At 38.5% G+C, this 15,949-nt stretch overlaps 1 protein-coding gene across 2 annotated transcripts in view; it reads left to right on the forward strand.

Annotated features, from left to right (window-relative positions):
* The window catches only part of LOC136881199 (tRNA (uracil-5-)-methyltransferase homolog A), a 390,729-nt gene that overhangs the window by 307,894 nt on the left and 66,886 nt on the right, over window positions 1–15,949 (forward strand). For both annotated transcript variants that reach the window (XM_067153905.2, XM_067153903.2), the window contains exons 8-9: window positions 10,153–10,384; window positions 10,453–10,645. In XM_067153905.2, the coding sequence (XP_067010006.2) occupies window positions 10,153–10,384; window positions 10,453–10,645 (425 nt within the window). The remainder of the gene's footprint in view (window positions 1–10,152; window positions 10,385–10,452; window positions 10,646–15,949) is intronic.

Genomic DNA, 15,949 nt, shown 5'->3' on the forward strand with positions numbered 1-15,949 from the left:
TCCACCATGGTGTCTTCTTTTCTTTCACTCTTGCCTTTTTAAAATTGGCCCACTCCTCTTCTGTATTTTGCACTTAAGTAACCGGGATTTGTTGCTTCAATCTCTCGTGAAAATCTTCCTGTACAGTTTTGTATTTCAATCTCCATACTTTTATTTTGCTTTCTCTTATCTCTTTTAACCTTTCCATTTTTCCCAACCGTAATTTTGTCACCACAACTCTGTGGTCTCCATCAAATGATTCTCCAGGTAAATTTTCACATCCATCAACTTCTTGCGATTTATCTTTTCCACCAAAAGTAGTCAATTACTGATTTTGTTCTTCAACATTCTGTCACCCCACCCATATCTCGTTATTTTTCCTTCTGTTTTTCTTTCAAAACCATGTATTCCCCACTGTAAGTCCATTCCTTTCACAGAAGTCACTAGTTCCTCTCCTTCGCGATTCTTTTTCCCATATCCATATGGTCCAATGACTTCTTCCTTTCCTTTTCTCTTGTTTCAGATCTGTGCATTCAAATCTCCCATAATAACCACTTCCACAACTGAAATTTCTCTTTCAACTTTCTCCAAGAATCGCTGTTTCCTGTCTGTGGTGCATACACTTGTATGAAGTCCATCACTTCATTCTTCATCTTTAGTCTAATCTTAATTATTTTGTCACTCACACATTCCACCACTTCAACATACTTCTCCAATTGCTTCGAAATGATTAGTCCCACTCCGTTTGTTGCCTCTTGGCCACCACTCCAGTATGATATGCATCTTTTCTTCATTTTCTTCCTTCCGTTACCTTTCCATTTCACTTCACTCAGCCCCATCATTTCCACCTTCTCCTTCTCCATGAAATCTATTATTTCCTCCACCTTTCCTGTCAGGGTCATAAGATTTACTATTGCTGTCTTAATGTTGGGTTACTGGTCACCCATTTCTCACAGTTTCCCCAGCAGCCTGAAAACTACGGGTCGCTTTAAGCAGGGGATGCCCTAACCTTTTCCCAGGTTGATTTCCTAGTACCATATCATATATAGGCTATTATTAAGATGGGGTCGCCACTCCAAAGGCATTTTATACCTACTGTCAGGTGTTATTTTAGGCCGCTCCACGGGAGTACAGGCGCCTTCTGTAGCCGCTTCTCTGGAGTACAGACGCTATAAGTTTCCCTCTTCCACCACTGATGCCGTACCGAAGTCCACCTTCTCCACCACTGATGCCGTACCGAAGTCCACCTTCTCCACCACTGATGCCATTGGGGAACGGGGGATCATCATCATCATCATCAATGTGTGGTTAACAAGCCTCCTCCACTCCTTTCTGTACTTCCACTTTTCCTGCTCCATTACTTCCACCACATCTAATCCAGCTTTTCTAATGTTCTTCCAAATATGATCCATCCACCTTCTTCTCAGTCTTCCAACTGGTCTCTTTCCCTTAACTTCTTTCTCCAATTCCCTTCTTGCTACCCATTCCTTTCCCATCTTTTTACATGTCTGAACCATCTCAGTCTTGCTTTCTGTATCTTCTGTACTAATGGTTCTATATTTAGCTCTTCTCTGATTTTAATATTTTTAATTCTATTTCTTCTTGTCTTTTTAACCAATGTTTTTAAAAATTTCATTTCTACTGCTTGGATCTTACTAATGTCTCTTATTAGTTACCAGCGTTTCTAGTCCGTATATTACAATTGGTATTAAATACTGTTTATATAATGTTAATTTCGTTCTCTTGGGTACTTTTTCATCCCATTAAAGCTCTCTGACTCGATGATAAAATGCTGTACCTTTACTTATTCTGTTATTAATTTCAGGGTTGATTTCATTACTTCCATTAATAATGCTACCCAGATATGTAAAATGGTCTACATTCTCTAACCATTCTCAGTCTATGTTCACTAGGCTTCTCTTTTTCTCTTTTCCACAGTGCATTACTACAGTTTCCTTTTTACTCATTACCATTCCAAACTCCTTCAGATTTTCATTCCAAACGTCCAGTCTCCTTTGTTCTTCCTTTTCTCCCTTTTCCCAAATCACCACATCATCTGCATTCACTTCATCACTACTGATACTCTGTTTTACACACTTTATGATTTCATCCATCAATATAATATTTAGTGACAGTGCACTTCCTCGCTCGAGACCTTTTTTGTATAAAATGTTTCAGAGTCACCACTCCCCACCTTACGCTCATGATACAACATTTTTATCTTGTTAATTAATGATTTTGGTACATTCCTTTTCAGTAGGCATTGCCATACACGTTTTCTCTTAACTGTATCGTAAGCTTTTTCCAAATCAAAAAATACGAAGATGATTTCCTTGTTCCTTTCCAGATGTTTTTCCATTATTGTTCGCACTGTAAATATCAAGTCTATTGTTGATCTATTCGGTCTAAAGCCATATTGTTCTTCCTCCAACTGTGTTTCTATTATATCCCTCAGTCTTTTTTGTCTGCGACTTTCTCCCTTATTTTTAGCCCATGTGATAATGCTATAATTTTCACATTTCTTCCTATTTCCTTTTTTGAACAATGGTACAATGCTTCTTGTTGCCAGTCTTCAGGTATCCTTTCATCCTTCCATATGGCATTGAGACTCAGTATAATCACTGTAGTAAAGTTTTTCAAAATACTTGCCATCACCTTCTGAAGACCCTTTTCATCATGTACTATCAATCCATCTTCTGTCTCTGACTTGATTTTTTCTTGATTTATTCTTTTCTATTTTAATACTCTGTATAATAGTTTCTGATTTCCTCAACTATCTTGCTCAATTTTGTTGGTAAACTCTCCCCAACATTTCTCCTTTTCTTCCGTGATACTCCTCTTTACTTGTAGTTTCAGTCATTTGTATTCCACAAGTAACCTTTCTATCTTATTCTCATCCCTCTGATACGATTTTTGCTTTCCCTTATTCATTTCTTTCTTCACCTTGTTCCTTTCTTTTATTTATTTTTTATTTTGTCTGTCCACCACTGTGTCTTGTTTCCCTTAACTTTTGCTTTTGTTTTTCTGCATACCTCAATTGCCGCTTCCACAAATGTCTGTCTTAAAATGTCCCACTCTTCTTCTCCACATTGTATTTCCATGTTAGGTAGCTTCCTTTTTATACAATCTTGGAATGCCATTCTTTTATCCTCCTTCTCCTCCAATTCCCAAATCCTGATCTTTGGTTTCTTCTTCAATATAGTGTAATTTTAGGTATTTTTACTTGTTTTAATTCCACAATTACTAATCTGTGATCCCCTTCCATACTTTCACTGGGGATTATCTTCGTATTCATGACATATCTTCCCCATTCTCGGTCTGTTATAAAATCGATGAGTGTTCCATACTGTCCATCCCAACTATATTGGCTGATCTTATGGCTATTCCTCTTCTTAAACCATGTTTTCTTTATTATCAGGTTATTTCTGGTACAAAATCCCAGTTTCTCTCCATCTTTATTTCTATCACCATACCCACGTGGGCCCAGAACATTCGCATATCCCATTCCATCAGTTCCCACATGAGCATTTAGATCTCCCATTATCATGATCCCATCTCCAACAATATGTTTCCAGTTGAGGAACTCTTCTTTTTCTTCCACACTACATCCTGTCTGTGGAGCATACACCTATACTATCTTCAGTAGTTCCTTGTTTACATGTATGTGCATTATTATAATTTTCATTTACTTACTAAACTTCAGCTATTGGTTCAACATTCTGATTCACTACAAATCCCACTCCATTTCTTTTCTCTGCAACTTTCCTTTGTCTACTCTTTTTATAATTGTGGGGTCTTATTCTGTCGTTGTGAAGTGATGTCCTGTTTTTTTTCAAATGGGAGCTCATAGCGAAAATTTATTGTGCTTATTGGCATTATAGTGTCTAAGTACCTAGTTTGAAAACTCTGGCCTGTTTGACCAATATAAGAGACGTTGCATTCCGTGCAGGTGAGCCTGAGCCTGAGTAATTGTTTTTGCTTGAATTGACTGTGTTGTGATTAAAAAATAATTTTTGGTTAGTGTTTGTTGTCCTAAAAGCTATACTAGTATTTTTGTTTTTTATTGGATTCAAGACCTGGTGAAAGTTTGGATTGTTGTAGGTGAAGGTAACGAATTCAGATTTTTTGGATTTGTCAGGGATGAGGTTTGTTGTTAATTTGAATTTGACCTTATTTATTAAACTGTTAATCATTTCAGGTTTATATCCATTGATTTTTGCTAAATCCTTTATATAATTTAGTTCTGTTTCAAGGTTCTTGGGGTGTTAGAGGGATTTTTAAAGCTCTGTAAATTAAACAGTGAAAAGTGGCCAATTTATGGGAGTTAGGATGTAAAGAAGTATTTTTGATTGTTAATGGGGTGTGAGTAGGTTTTCTGTAAATTTGAAAATCAAAGTTGCCATTAATATGAGTTACTGTGAGATCTAGGAAATTTAAGGATCCCCTGACTTCATCTTCCTTGGTGAATTTAACACTGTATTTTGGTCTAGGTTGTTTAAATAATTTAAAATATCGGTACTATTATTGAGATCTTTATTGATTATTACGAATGTGTCATCTACATACCGAAGCCATTAGCTAAGGCCTTTATTTTATTTATTATTTTATGATGTTCTAAAGAATCCAAATAGATGTCTGCTAAGATGCCTGATAAGGGATCTCCCATAGCTAGGCCATCTTGGTGGTAAATTTTACCATTAAAAGTGAAATAGTTGTTTTTTAACACAAAATTTAGGATTTTTATGAAGTCTTCTAAATCAAATTTGCTGTGTTTTGCAACGTTGTCTTTGATAATATTTACTGTTTCTTTTGTTGGTACATTAGAATACATATTAGTAATGTCAAAAGAGCACATAATGTGGTTTGGTAATAAGGTGAATTTTTTAAAAAAATTTCAGAGGTCTATTGAATTTTTTAAAAGGGATTTATTGTTAAACCTGTAATGCCTTTTTAGAAAATAGTGGATATATTTTGAGGTTTTATATGTTGGACTATTTCTACAGTTGATGATTGGGCGTATGGGTGTTTTTCTTATGTAATTTATGCAATGCTCTGGCTGTGGGGTTTTTAAGTTTTATAAGGATTAGTTTTTGTTGTTCTTGTTCATTGAGTAAAAATATGGAATTCTTTAACAGTGTTTTTAAATTTCATTGGATTCTTATGGACTATTGTGTCTCATTTGTGAAAAATTCTTCCGTTTTATCAATGTAATCTTTTTTATCTATTAGAACTGTAGTCCCTCCTTTATCGGCTTTAGTTACTATTATGTTGTTGTTATCTTTTATTTTGTTTTTTACCTCTTTAATTAATTTTGAATGATTGAGAACAGCATTTTTATTTAAGCCTTCAAGGTGCTAAAAAATGATCCTACCAACGCCATTGTTAGGGAAACAGCGTCTCTTCTTAAAGCGAACTCGAATCCGAATGATGTTCCTAGTTTTTTGCGACTGCGGGCTTCTACAGTTCCCTGACTTTATGGCCTTTCTAAGATCCATAAAGACGGAGTTCCCCTTACACCTACTGTTAACAGTATAGGTTCCCCTACATACAACGTGGCCTTGGAGAACTTCTCAAGCTGTACATAGGTAATGGGGCATCCATCAGGAATTCATTGCAGTTTATTGGCATTTTATCCAATCTGCATATTTCTCCTGGTAATATTCTAGTCAGTTTTGATATTGTGTCACTGTTCAGTAGGGTTACAGTCATAGACACCTTGTCTCTGTTGGATAAAATCTTTCCTGGTGTCATTGTTAATCTGTTTCACCTTGTCCTCACCACCACATATTTCAGTTTTCATAACCATACTCAAGATAGAGAGACCCTGTTAGAAATATATGTAGGGTAGCTATGATCTACTCAGTATATAGCCGTCACCTTTGTTAAATATATTCAGGCGTTTACCAATTTCTATTGCCTCACAAATGATTCTAGGAATAAAATGTTTCTCTTTATAAATGACAGAAGTTGCACCAAAAATGATTTGATGGTTATTGTGTATGGCATGTTCTGCCACAGCAGAGACCCTTGTTGCTACCTTCCTACATGTTTGGCCAACATAAACCAGTTAAATTTATGAATTTCATTTTTAAGTCCATATTGAACTGAGAATAATAGAAAAGTAAAATTAAATATCCACCTTTTCAATACTAATATTAAACTAAATAAGTTATAACATTTACTTGGAACTAGTTTTGACACTGGTGAGCATCATCTTCAGCCAAATGTGAGAACAGGCAATCATATCATCATTAAATCAATGCACATATCTGTGTTTTGTGGTTAAGAAATGTCCACCTCCGTGGTGTAGGACAGCGTAATGTTTAGCCGTTCTCAGGAGTATTCCCGGTACCATACTGCCAGAGATTTACGAATGGCAGAAAGGTTGATATGCAGTAAAAATGGTACATGTAATTGCCCTCCTCTGGGGACGCGTCTAAAATGAGCTGCACCACCTTGGGATGAAGAGACAAGTTTCCTTTAGTTGAGAAATATTCATGGTGGTTGCTGTTAATATAGCAGGCAAGATCATTAACAAAGTGATCGTTTAATACCTCGTAACTTGGGCCAATATAGGTATTATTTGGAGAGAAGTAATAATACTGATTTTACGCCGCCCTTACTTTTAGCGATTTTCAGAGATGCCAAACAAAACATGCTAAGCGTTAATTTAAAAATAGAGACAACGAATGTGTGGAATTAAACATGATATTAAAACGCATTACTGCCACCTGTAGATATCCATAAATGCGGTAAATTTTCCTGTTATATATTTTTATTCTTATCGCCGTGGAACTTCTGGTACTATCGGACACTTGATAGCGTACCTAACCTAAACAATGCGGTCTCTATCTCATTTACAGCTGTTTAGGGAAATCCTGATGTGATAAATATGGAGAACAAGGATGAAATATACTTTAAAATAAGGGTCTGGCTTTCAACGGCCACAGTTATCCAAAAAATTCCTCCAGTCACTATGTATTACATTCAGAAGTACAACTCCTAACATACGCTAGTTATCAGCTGGTGGTTTAGCATGGCTTTATTCGGAAGGAGTGGCTTCTGCTACACATACACCAACTGGGAATGTCAGAGACCATCTCCAGAAACCATTTGGGAATAGATTCACACTGTTTGGACTCTATAGTCGGGAACAAAACTATTTTTAAAAGGTTCAAAAAGACGGGACCTCCAATGCTCTCGATTGCAGTGCATGGCTGGCGATATGGCAATGAAGATGACATCATTTGTAATGACGACACACCGGTAGCAGGGAAGTCAACAGCGCAAGATGATAATTCAAATGAAATCAGTGATCAGGTTTACTGTGTGGTTGGCCTTCTGCTCTACCGACAGAGACATATGACTGGCCATTAAGTTCTTTTGTATCAGTATTGCACAATATGATAATACGACACCTTCATCCCTTTTCTCTAAGGGGTCGACTGTGAAGTGAGACGAATCTTCATAGCAAGTTTTACGACCGCATGCCCTTCCTGACATCAACCTCATCAGAGGAATTAATGAGGTGAAACGAATGATGTGATACAAGTAACGATTTCTTTCTATGTAGGCCTAAAAGTCGTGTTCATTTATATTTAGAAATTCTGCCTTCAAATGGAAATAGCCAGTATAACTCAAATACATTTGTAAGTTTGATAAAGAATAGTGTAGAATATTTACATGTAGAACTTATAGCTCTTTATAGCCTAAAAGGCATGAGTTCAATGCACAAAATTTGAGGTCTTCGGATATTGAACTCCCCTTTACTGCTTTTGGCTGTAAAAGGGGTCTAATACGTGAGTAAATACCATTAGAGGCAGATGACAAGCACCAGCATCATTACTTCTGGATGACCCCCAGCCAGAAGAGGACCGCAGCCCCTTCAAAGTGATCCTATGCAGTCATAAAATTGAAAGAAGGAGGAGGATTACCATTCTAAATTGAAAATCTAATAGTTTATACAACAGCTGTGCAGCACAACTTGTGCATTTCACTCAGAATCGTTTGAGTGAGTTTTCCCTTTTTCTGGTGAATACCAGCATTACGGCCCGAAAGGTGTATGTCTTCACATTTTCCTCCAATTGCACTTCATTATCTTGAGCATTCCTCAAGTATCGCTGTTATCAGCTCCTTACCAAATAGAAGTACAACAGAGTACATGAACATGAATTTCAAGAATTAACTATTCTAAGTGTTACATTAATATTTGACACACTGAAAAGCTGAATGGCTACAACATTGTGTCACCAAGGAAATGATGCTTTCTCAACAGTGTTTCACAAGTTTCTCTTTCGATTGCGTTATTCAATAAATGTTGGTTTAATTTGTGATGAAATGCCAGCTCATTCTGTCCCAGAGGTTGGGTTCCACCTAATGTGATGTCGTGGAGCCTCCAGAGAGAGAACCTGCTATCTGAGGATAATGATGATCATGACCATCAAACACTTCTGAGAGGTTTCTAATTGAACCCAGGCTTTTGGCAAACCTCTGCCAGTGGGATACAACACCTTAATGATCACGGGCACCAAGTGGGCTCAGTCCGTTTAGAAGTTCTGGTCCACGAACCTACTACACCTGGCATAGCAGGGGGAAGAGGTGATACTCTCGCAGACCAAACACACAACCCCCTGTGGGTCAAGGACGCAGACAAAGAATACACCCACAGTATCCCCTGCCTGCTATAAGAGGTGGCTAAAAGGGACAACCAAGGGATGATCCAATTAGAACCATGAGACTAATTGTGATTAGTACCGCCGCGCAGGGAACACCATGCATCGCTTTTACTTGCGCATAGTACCATTATGTTAGATACCAAATAGGTTTGTGATTAGTAGCAGTAGAGTACGGTGCCGCATTTATGGATATCTGCATGTAATGCGTTTTATTATCATAACGTTTAATTTTGTATGTTTGTTGTCTCCTATTTTTTATTAACGCATACCCTAATGTGTTTGTTTGGGGTCTCCGAAAATCGTTGAAAGTACGTGGGGGCATAAAAAAATCAATATTATTATTTGTTAGGTACGTTGGCGAGTAAAACAGTTGTGATTGGATTGTTTTTATCATGTTTTAAACCTACTTCTCTCCCAAAAAAACCTACATTGGCCTGAGTTACGAGATATTAAACGAACACTTTGATAATGATCTTACCTGCCTATATTAATAGGCCTATCAACAACCGTGAATATTTCTTAACTACAGTAAACTCATTTCCTCATCGCGAGGTGGGGCAGCTCCTTTTCTTTAGACAGGCCCCCAGGGGAAGGGTTTGCATATACCATTTTTACCACAAATCAACCTTCCTGCCATTCGTAAATCTTTGGCAGTACGGTACTGATAATCAAACTCAGGCTCCCAAGAACAGCAGATAATTGTGCTAACCATTACGCTGGCAGACATTCTTAACTACAAAACTGACATATATACCTGACTGATGTGTGCTTGGAATGAGCGGGTCAAACACAAAACTATTCACCTATTTGTGCGACATCATCAGAGCTGCAGGAGGCCTACGCTACGAAGGTGGACATTTCTTAACTACGAAACGCAGATGTACCGCATGACTTTGACGCGTGTTTTCATTGCGTGGTTCGTACGGATGAAACTATTCACATATTTGTGTGATGTCACCAGAGCTGCTTAAGGCTTGTAGCCGCTTTGAAGCGAAATCATTGTTCTTCTCTGACGAATTACGTTGGGAGTTCTTGTATGGGAGTTTTATTTTTTCATTTTCTTTGTCTCGAAAAGCCAAGGGGGGGTCTAATACACGAGTATATAATGAAACCTTCTGTACATCATTTTATATTGTGTTAATTCGTGGGAGGACGGATGAAAGTGATCCCGAGTGTGTGAGACTGTATGTAGGTATGAATGAGCTGGCCTAACTGAAGTATATGTGGGGATTCAGATGTGTGTGTAAGAGTAGAATGTTGAACAGGTCCTGTGAATATTATGTAAATAATATGTCTGTGTAAATGTATATAAGCACATTCTGTAGCCTATAATTGTAATTATTTTTTGAGTGGGGGTGCAGGCACCTTTCTCCATTCAAACATCCCTGAATTGTCGAAAATAAATAATAATAAATATATCAGTTTACATATGAGAGCAGTAATAAATCATTCTTACTGGCAACCACCATATTGTTAATGGAGGTGGGGTATGTTACAGACAAGCTGGAGGAGAAATGCCACCTCTGGAACATCTGTCGGGCAACACACACATCACTGAAGTGTTGCTGGGCCTTAAGTTTCGCATATCTCCCGAAGCGTTTTTCCAGACCAACACCGCTGCTGCAGAGGTGCTCTACAAGACGATAGAGGAACTGGCGGCCCTAGACGAACGCACAGCACTTCTCGACCTGTACTGCGGCACAGGCTCTATAGGACTCACTCTAGCCAAGGTGTGTAAACGCTCTACTCTCTGACTGTCATTTACATTGACGTATCTAAAACAGTGTTTTTCTTTCAGAAATGTGGCCAGGTGCTTGGGCTAGAGATCTCAGAGAAGGCTGTGGCTGATGCTAAGCTCAATACTGTGGCCAACAACATCACAAATGCTGAATTCTATCAAGGAAGGATGGAAGATATTGTAACTTGTTTGATCAACCGTGTGGGAGAGAAGGAGGTGCTTGCAGTTGTGGATCCACCAAGGGCTGGACTGCGTATGTACAAACTTTTTGATCTTTCTAGGTGGGTTAGAATTATGGGAAGTTGCAATAGATAGATGCAATAAATAGCATTTTTTAGTGTTGTCAGTTAAAGAGTGATATTTAATCAAAAGCTGTGGCTGAGGCAGGTTCAACCCTATAGAGCATTTAGTCAGAGGCTGTTGACTGTCCGAATGACGTGAGAAGGTCTCGTCACTCACTAAGGGAGTTATGGGGAATGTTGCTAATGTCTTCCCGGCTTGTCAGGGAGGAAGCCATTAGAGAGGGAAAACGAAGAAGACCCCTATGTGAAGCTGGTGTGTTACACTTTCTGTTGCTGACCAAATTGATTTTAGAAATACAGTAGAAGTCCATTTTAGTGAGAATCCATAAGCGATTGTCATTATATCCGATTTTTCATCTAAGTCAGGGAAAACCCCACACTCATTAAAATTGGCAATCAGTTTTTGCACATTTCCATACTACGGCATACTCGTTAGTTATTTTTCTAATTACAAGACAACATTAATTCTGAAAAATTGAAGAAGTATCACGCCAGTGGCTCTTGCAGCAAATGTTTCAGTTTTCTTATTCAACCACATCATCTAACTTAACCTTATACAGTAGAACCTCGATAATTCGAAATCGGTTAATTGAAAATGCCGCGAAATTCGAAGAATCTCTCGTTCCCCGAAACACGAGGTACGGCTTTTCGTGTTATTTAAATTGTTTAATTCGAAGAACAACGTCGGTCCCAGTAATGAAATTCAGACTTTTAATTCGAAATTGTCCTTCAATTTGTTAAAAATAATGCTTTACGGCGTAATTTGAATTAAAAATTCTCCGCGTCACAATAGAACGCGTCTTCCGGAACGTGTATCTTTCCGCACTTTCACTTTGAGTTTGGTGTGTCTACAGCGTGCTTCAGAGTTGCCAAGTTCTAGTGAAATCATAGTTCTTTTGTATTCTTCTAGTTACTCATTTTATTTAAAGTTTTAGTGTGCAGTTATAAACTTCGAAGTTGTTATGTTTTATTAATACTGTGTTTTAGTTTATTGTTACGATATTTTAGTTTAGGGCACGTGTGTTCCTTTTTTTTGTGTTGCGATGGCTAAGCGTCAGTATTCTTCAAAGACACTCAGCGAGAAAGTGAAAATTATAAAGGAGGTCGACAAAGGACAAAAGACGAAAACTGAAATAGCTAAAGAATTTGAAATTCCTGTGTCCACACTTTCAACGTTTTTAAAAAATCGTGAGAGCATAGAAGCTCAGGAAATGCAGGGTGTAAATACAGCAAAGCGAATGCGCATTCGAGGTGCTAAACACTCCGATTTGGAAGTACAATTGATCGAGTGGTTTCGGCATGTTCGGGCAAACAATATCCCAGTAGATGGCGAGATTATTAAGGGGAAAGCAAATGAACTGGCGCTGAAGATGGGTCTTGAATTTCAGTGTTCAAACGGGTGGATTCAGCATTTTAAGGAACGGCACAATATCACGTGGCAGGCAGTGTGCGGAGAAGCCGAACCAGTGAACACTAGTGATGCAGACAGTTGGCGAGAAAACGTGGCTCACATAATCAATTCGTATGTACCAAACAATATCTTCAATCCCGATGAGACTGCATTGTTTTTTAATGCCGAGCCCAAACGGACTTATGGTTTTAAGGGAGAGAAGTGCCATGGCGGGAAAACTTACAAGGATAGGGTCACAGTCCTTCTGCGTTGCAATGCAGACGGAAGCGAGAGACTTCCTCCCCTCGTCGTAGGCAAGTTCAAGAAACCGCGATGTTTTAAAGGCATCAGGCACTTTACTTGTAACTAATATCATGATTAGACCCGTATTGAACTATGCTATGATATACTAACAATTTGTTGGTTGTTTTGATCCACCTTTTCAATACAAATTAGTTTGTGTTGTTAGGTCGTAATGTTACAACACTAATTTACCGGGACATGTTTCGCTTTATTCACAAGCATCATCAGCCTATACAATTGTCTCAAGGTTTGTCATATTTGGATTGTTGTTACAAATTTCATTACATTGAATGTTAATCTAATTTCAGTGATAACAATATTTAAAACATAGGAATAATATACACATTAAAAATTATGACAATATGATTTGCAATGATTTCTCGCATAGCACGTCGTAAATTCAAAGTCCCAATTCATGTTGTATTAAGTCTATTTAAAAATTACTCACTTAACGCATCACAAATTTTCATTACTATTGCATACCTGCCAACCCTTCCGATTTACCCGGAAACTTTCCGGTTTTTAACTCGTCTTCCGATTTTCCGATTTATTTTTACTTCTTCCGATTTTTTACTAATATATCCTCTAGTACGGCCATTACTCTTCCCCTAGAATAAATTCTTATGTGCTTGTGTAATTTACGAAACCTAATTTTCAAGCGTATTTTGATGCTTTATTTCGTGAGTGTTTCGTCCGTCGCCTTCGTGTATCGTGTTTCCCGCTCACCACAGCAGCATCTGCGCTTTATACAGCTTGGGATTCGGGGCGGCAGTCGTCCTGCAAGCGAGAGAATAGCGCGCGCTAACGACTCAGTTAATCGGGACGAAAGAAAGAGTTTGTTATTGTGTTGTTCGTGCGCTGTTAACATCGTTACTGTGCGTAATTTCGTCGGAGTTGTAGGCCACGTGTTTTCTATTTCTATGCTCCCCCCCCCCATGTGTCAAAGTCGTATGTTAACAATGCATGGGACATATTGAATTGTTTTGTATTTGGTAGTTTCGCGTATTTAACTGCATAATTTTAATGTGTAGAATATTTTTAAGGGAGTTGTGTCGGTGACAGTTTCTGGTATTTATTTTCTCGTTATGGCCAAAAAATTTGACAAACGTTATCTCCAGGTGTTCAGAGATGCCTGTAAATTTCCGTTCATTTTACCGGCTATTAAAGGAAACTACCGTATTTTCTCGCGTACCGTAATCGACGTCCTTGCATAATTCACACATCCCGATATTTTTGGGTCCAAAGTGGAAACTCTAATAGGGCTCTTGGTTCCTATCTGTAGCTAGCTTCAGGTAGTTTCAGTCTCTTTTTCTAGATGGCGCTGCAGGTCAATCATAACGTGTAAATAGTTATATACACTTTCTGTAGATGGCACGCAAGTAAGCATGAAATGAGCGATGTTAATAATTAAAGGCAGTTTGTCTCGAAGTGAAGTATTTAAAGTATTTCAAGTCTAACCTCAATCAGAGGGCCCTTCTAACAAACGTCAAGCATTGTGGAGATAATATTGCTGAATTGCATCGAATTCGACTTTTCCCAATCGATTAACCCTGTTCGAACTTATATCGATTTTAATTGATAGTTCCCATGATGCTACAGTATGTGTGTTGTTTGAATTCCAAGTGCTCATGCGCTTTGGTTCCTTGTGCTTGTTTATTTGAAATATATCTTCGCCAGTCCTCCTGAAATCCTATATTTCCTGTTTGAGTACACCTCAGGGGCTGAAAGCTGAATGGTTCTATTAATGTAGTTCTATATATTTCCTGTTTCAGTGCATTTAATTATGTTATTTTTATTTTCATGTGGTACTTCGATATTGATGTGATACCCCATTCTCTTGCATATGGTGTGCTCTGTTGTCTTGCTTTCAAAGGGATTTCTTATTTGTTGTATCAGCTTTGTGTTAATGTGTCAATCATTCATTTGAAGTTAAAGCTGCTTTGAGGTGTGTGGTTATGTTCTCAGTAGCAAAGTATGCCATACGAACTAGGGGTATCAGATCATTATTTACAACGTAGTAAGTACTTGGAAATAAAAAATGTATGAATTACAATGTATTGGGCATGGAAGTAGTAGAACTGCATTATTATCGCCGTTTGGCAGGGGGGGGGGGGGGGGTGCAGGGGAAAGGAGGGGGGAGGAGCCGTAAGCATACCCAGATGTGCGTCACTGCGCCAGATGACGCTTCTCTGCGCTATCTGTTGATAATATCGGTAAGATAGTGTACAAAATTCGCACTGTGGTGCTATCTCGGATGAGAGACTGAAACTACTAACGGCGAGTGGCTTGGTACCAAAATTTATCATTGAGTTTCATCTCTATTCTATTCTATCCTCTTTGCCCACAACTTCGAACATTCATCACTCAGCTCCGGATGCGTTTCGAAATAAAGATAATAAAGATGTCAACTACTCAGGTAGCAGGCTTCCTATTGCGAAAGCGGGCATTCCAAATACAGGGCAACGTGCTGTATAAGCCGGCAGGAAATCCCACTGCACTACTTTTAGTAGTGTTTCGCGTACAGGACATTATGTGATATCAAAATTGTGTGTCAGTCCACAGTACTCGATTAATATTGCATCATACGAACTTACGTTGATCAGTTACGCCTAAACACACGGGAATAGAGCAGCGGGCAGCAAGTTTTCAGTGTCCAAATGAAACATGCGCTACAGCAGTAACAGAAGTGCACTTCAAGCGGCCAACAAGTCTCGCAAAGCATTTCGCGGACCAAAAAAGCGGCAAGTTTCCTCAAGTAGAGGATTATCTGCTTAACTATATGATTTTGTTACGCAATGTTGGATAAGCCGTTTCTCAAAAAATGCTGCATTTTAAAGAATGAGAAATAGCCGCGGCACGTGGAATCATTGTCTCGTATTTGAAGGTTAGCCGAGGCTGAATTAATTTTATGAAGAGAAATGGACATTCTCTTCGACGAAGAACAACATTATGACAAAAAGTGACGAATGATTTCAACCATTTTCATCGATTGAGAAACGTAAAGTGAAGGAATATTTGATCTCCCTTATAGGAACCGCAGGTCAGGCGCCAATCAGTTTCCATATACTGTACAACAAAGTCGAACAATCGATAAGAAGAGAACATACAGTGTTATCGCACGCGCTACCGGAAGCAAAAAAACAACGATGTACTGCAATGCTTGCTGTAACAGCTGATGGCAGAAAGCTTGCACCTTACATTGTTCTAAAACGAAAAACAATGCTTAAAGCAAAATTTCCGCGAGTGATCCACGTTCGTATTCAAGAAAAAGGGTTGACGGACACGTCACTCGTACAAGATTGGATACGAATGGTTTGGGGTAATGTAACAGGGTCCCTCCTTCGATGCCCGGCCCTTCTCGTGTTGGACAGTTTTTTTTTTTGCCGGTATGTCATTCAGGTCGTATTGTCAGCTCGTAATGGGAAGAATATTTTCCAGTGTCGGTACTTCAAACTCACATGTCTAACTTATCTGATGTACCCTATTTGACTTTTCAGAAAAAATCTCACGCCGGAATTTTACGCCAAATGACGATAACTGCAAATGAGTTGAACCAATTGTG

This window comes from Anabrus simplex, chromosome 9 (genome assembly GCF_040414725.1).
Source record: "Anabrus simplex isolate iqAnaSimp1 chromosome 9, ASM4041472v1, whole genome shotgun sequence".
Taxonomy (NCBI): Eukaryota; Metazoa; Arthropoda; class Insecta; order Orthoptera; family Tettigoniidae; genus Anabrus; species Anabrus simplex.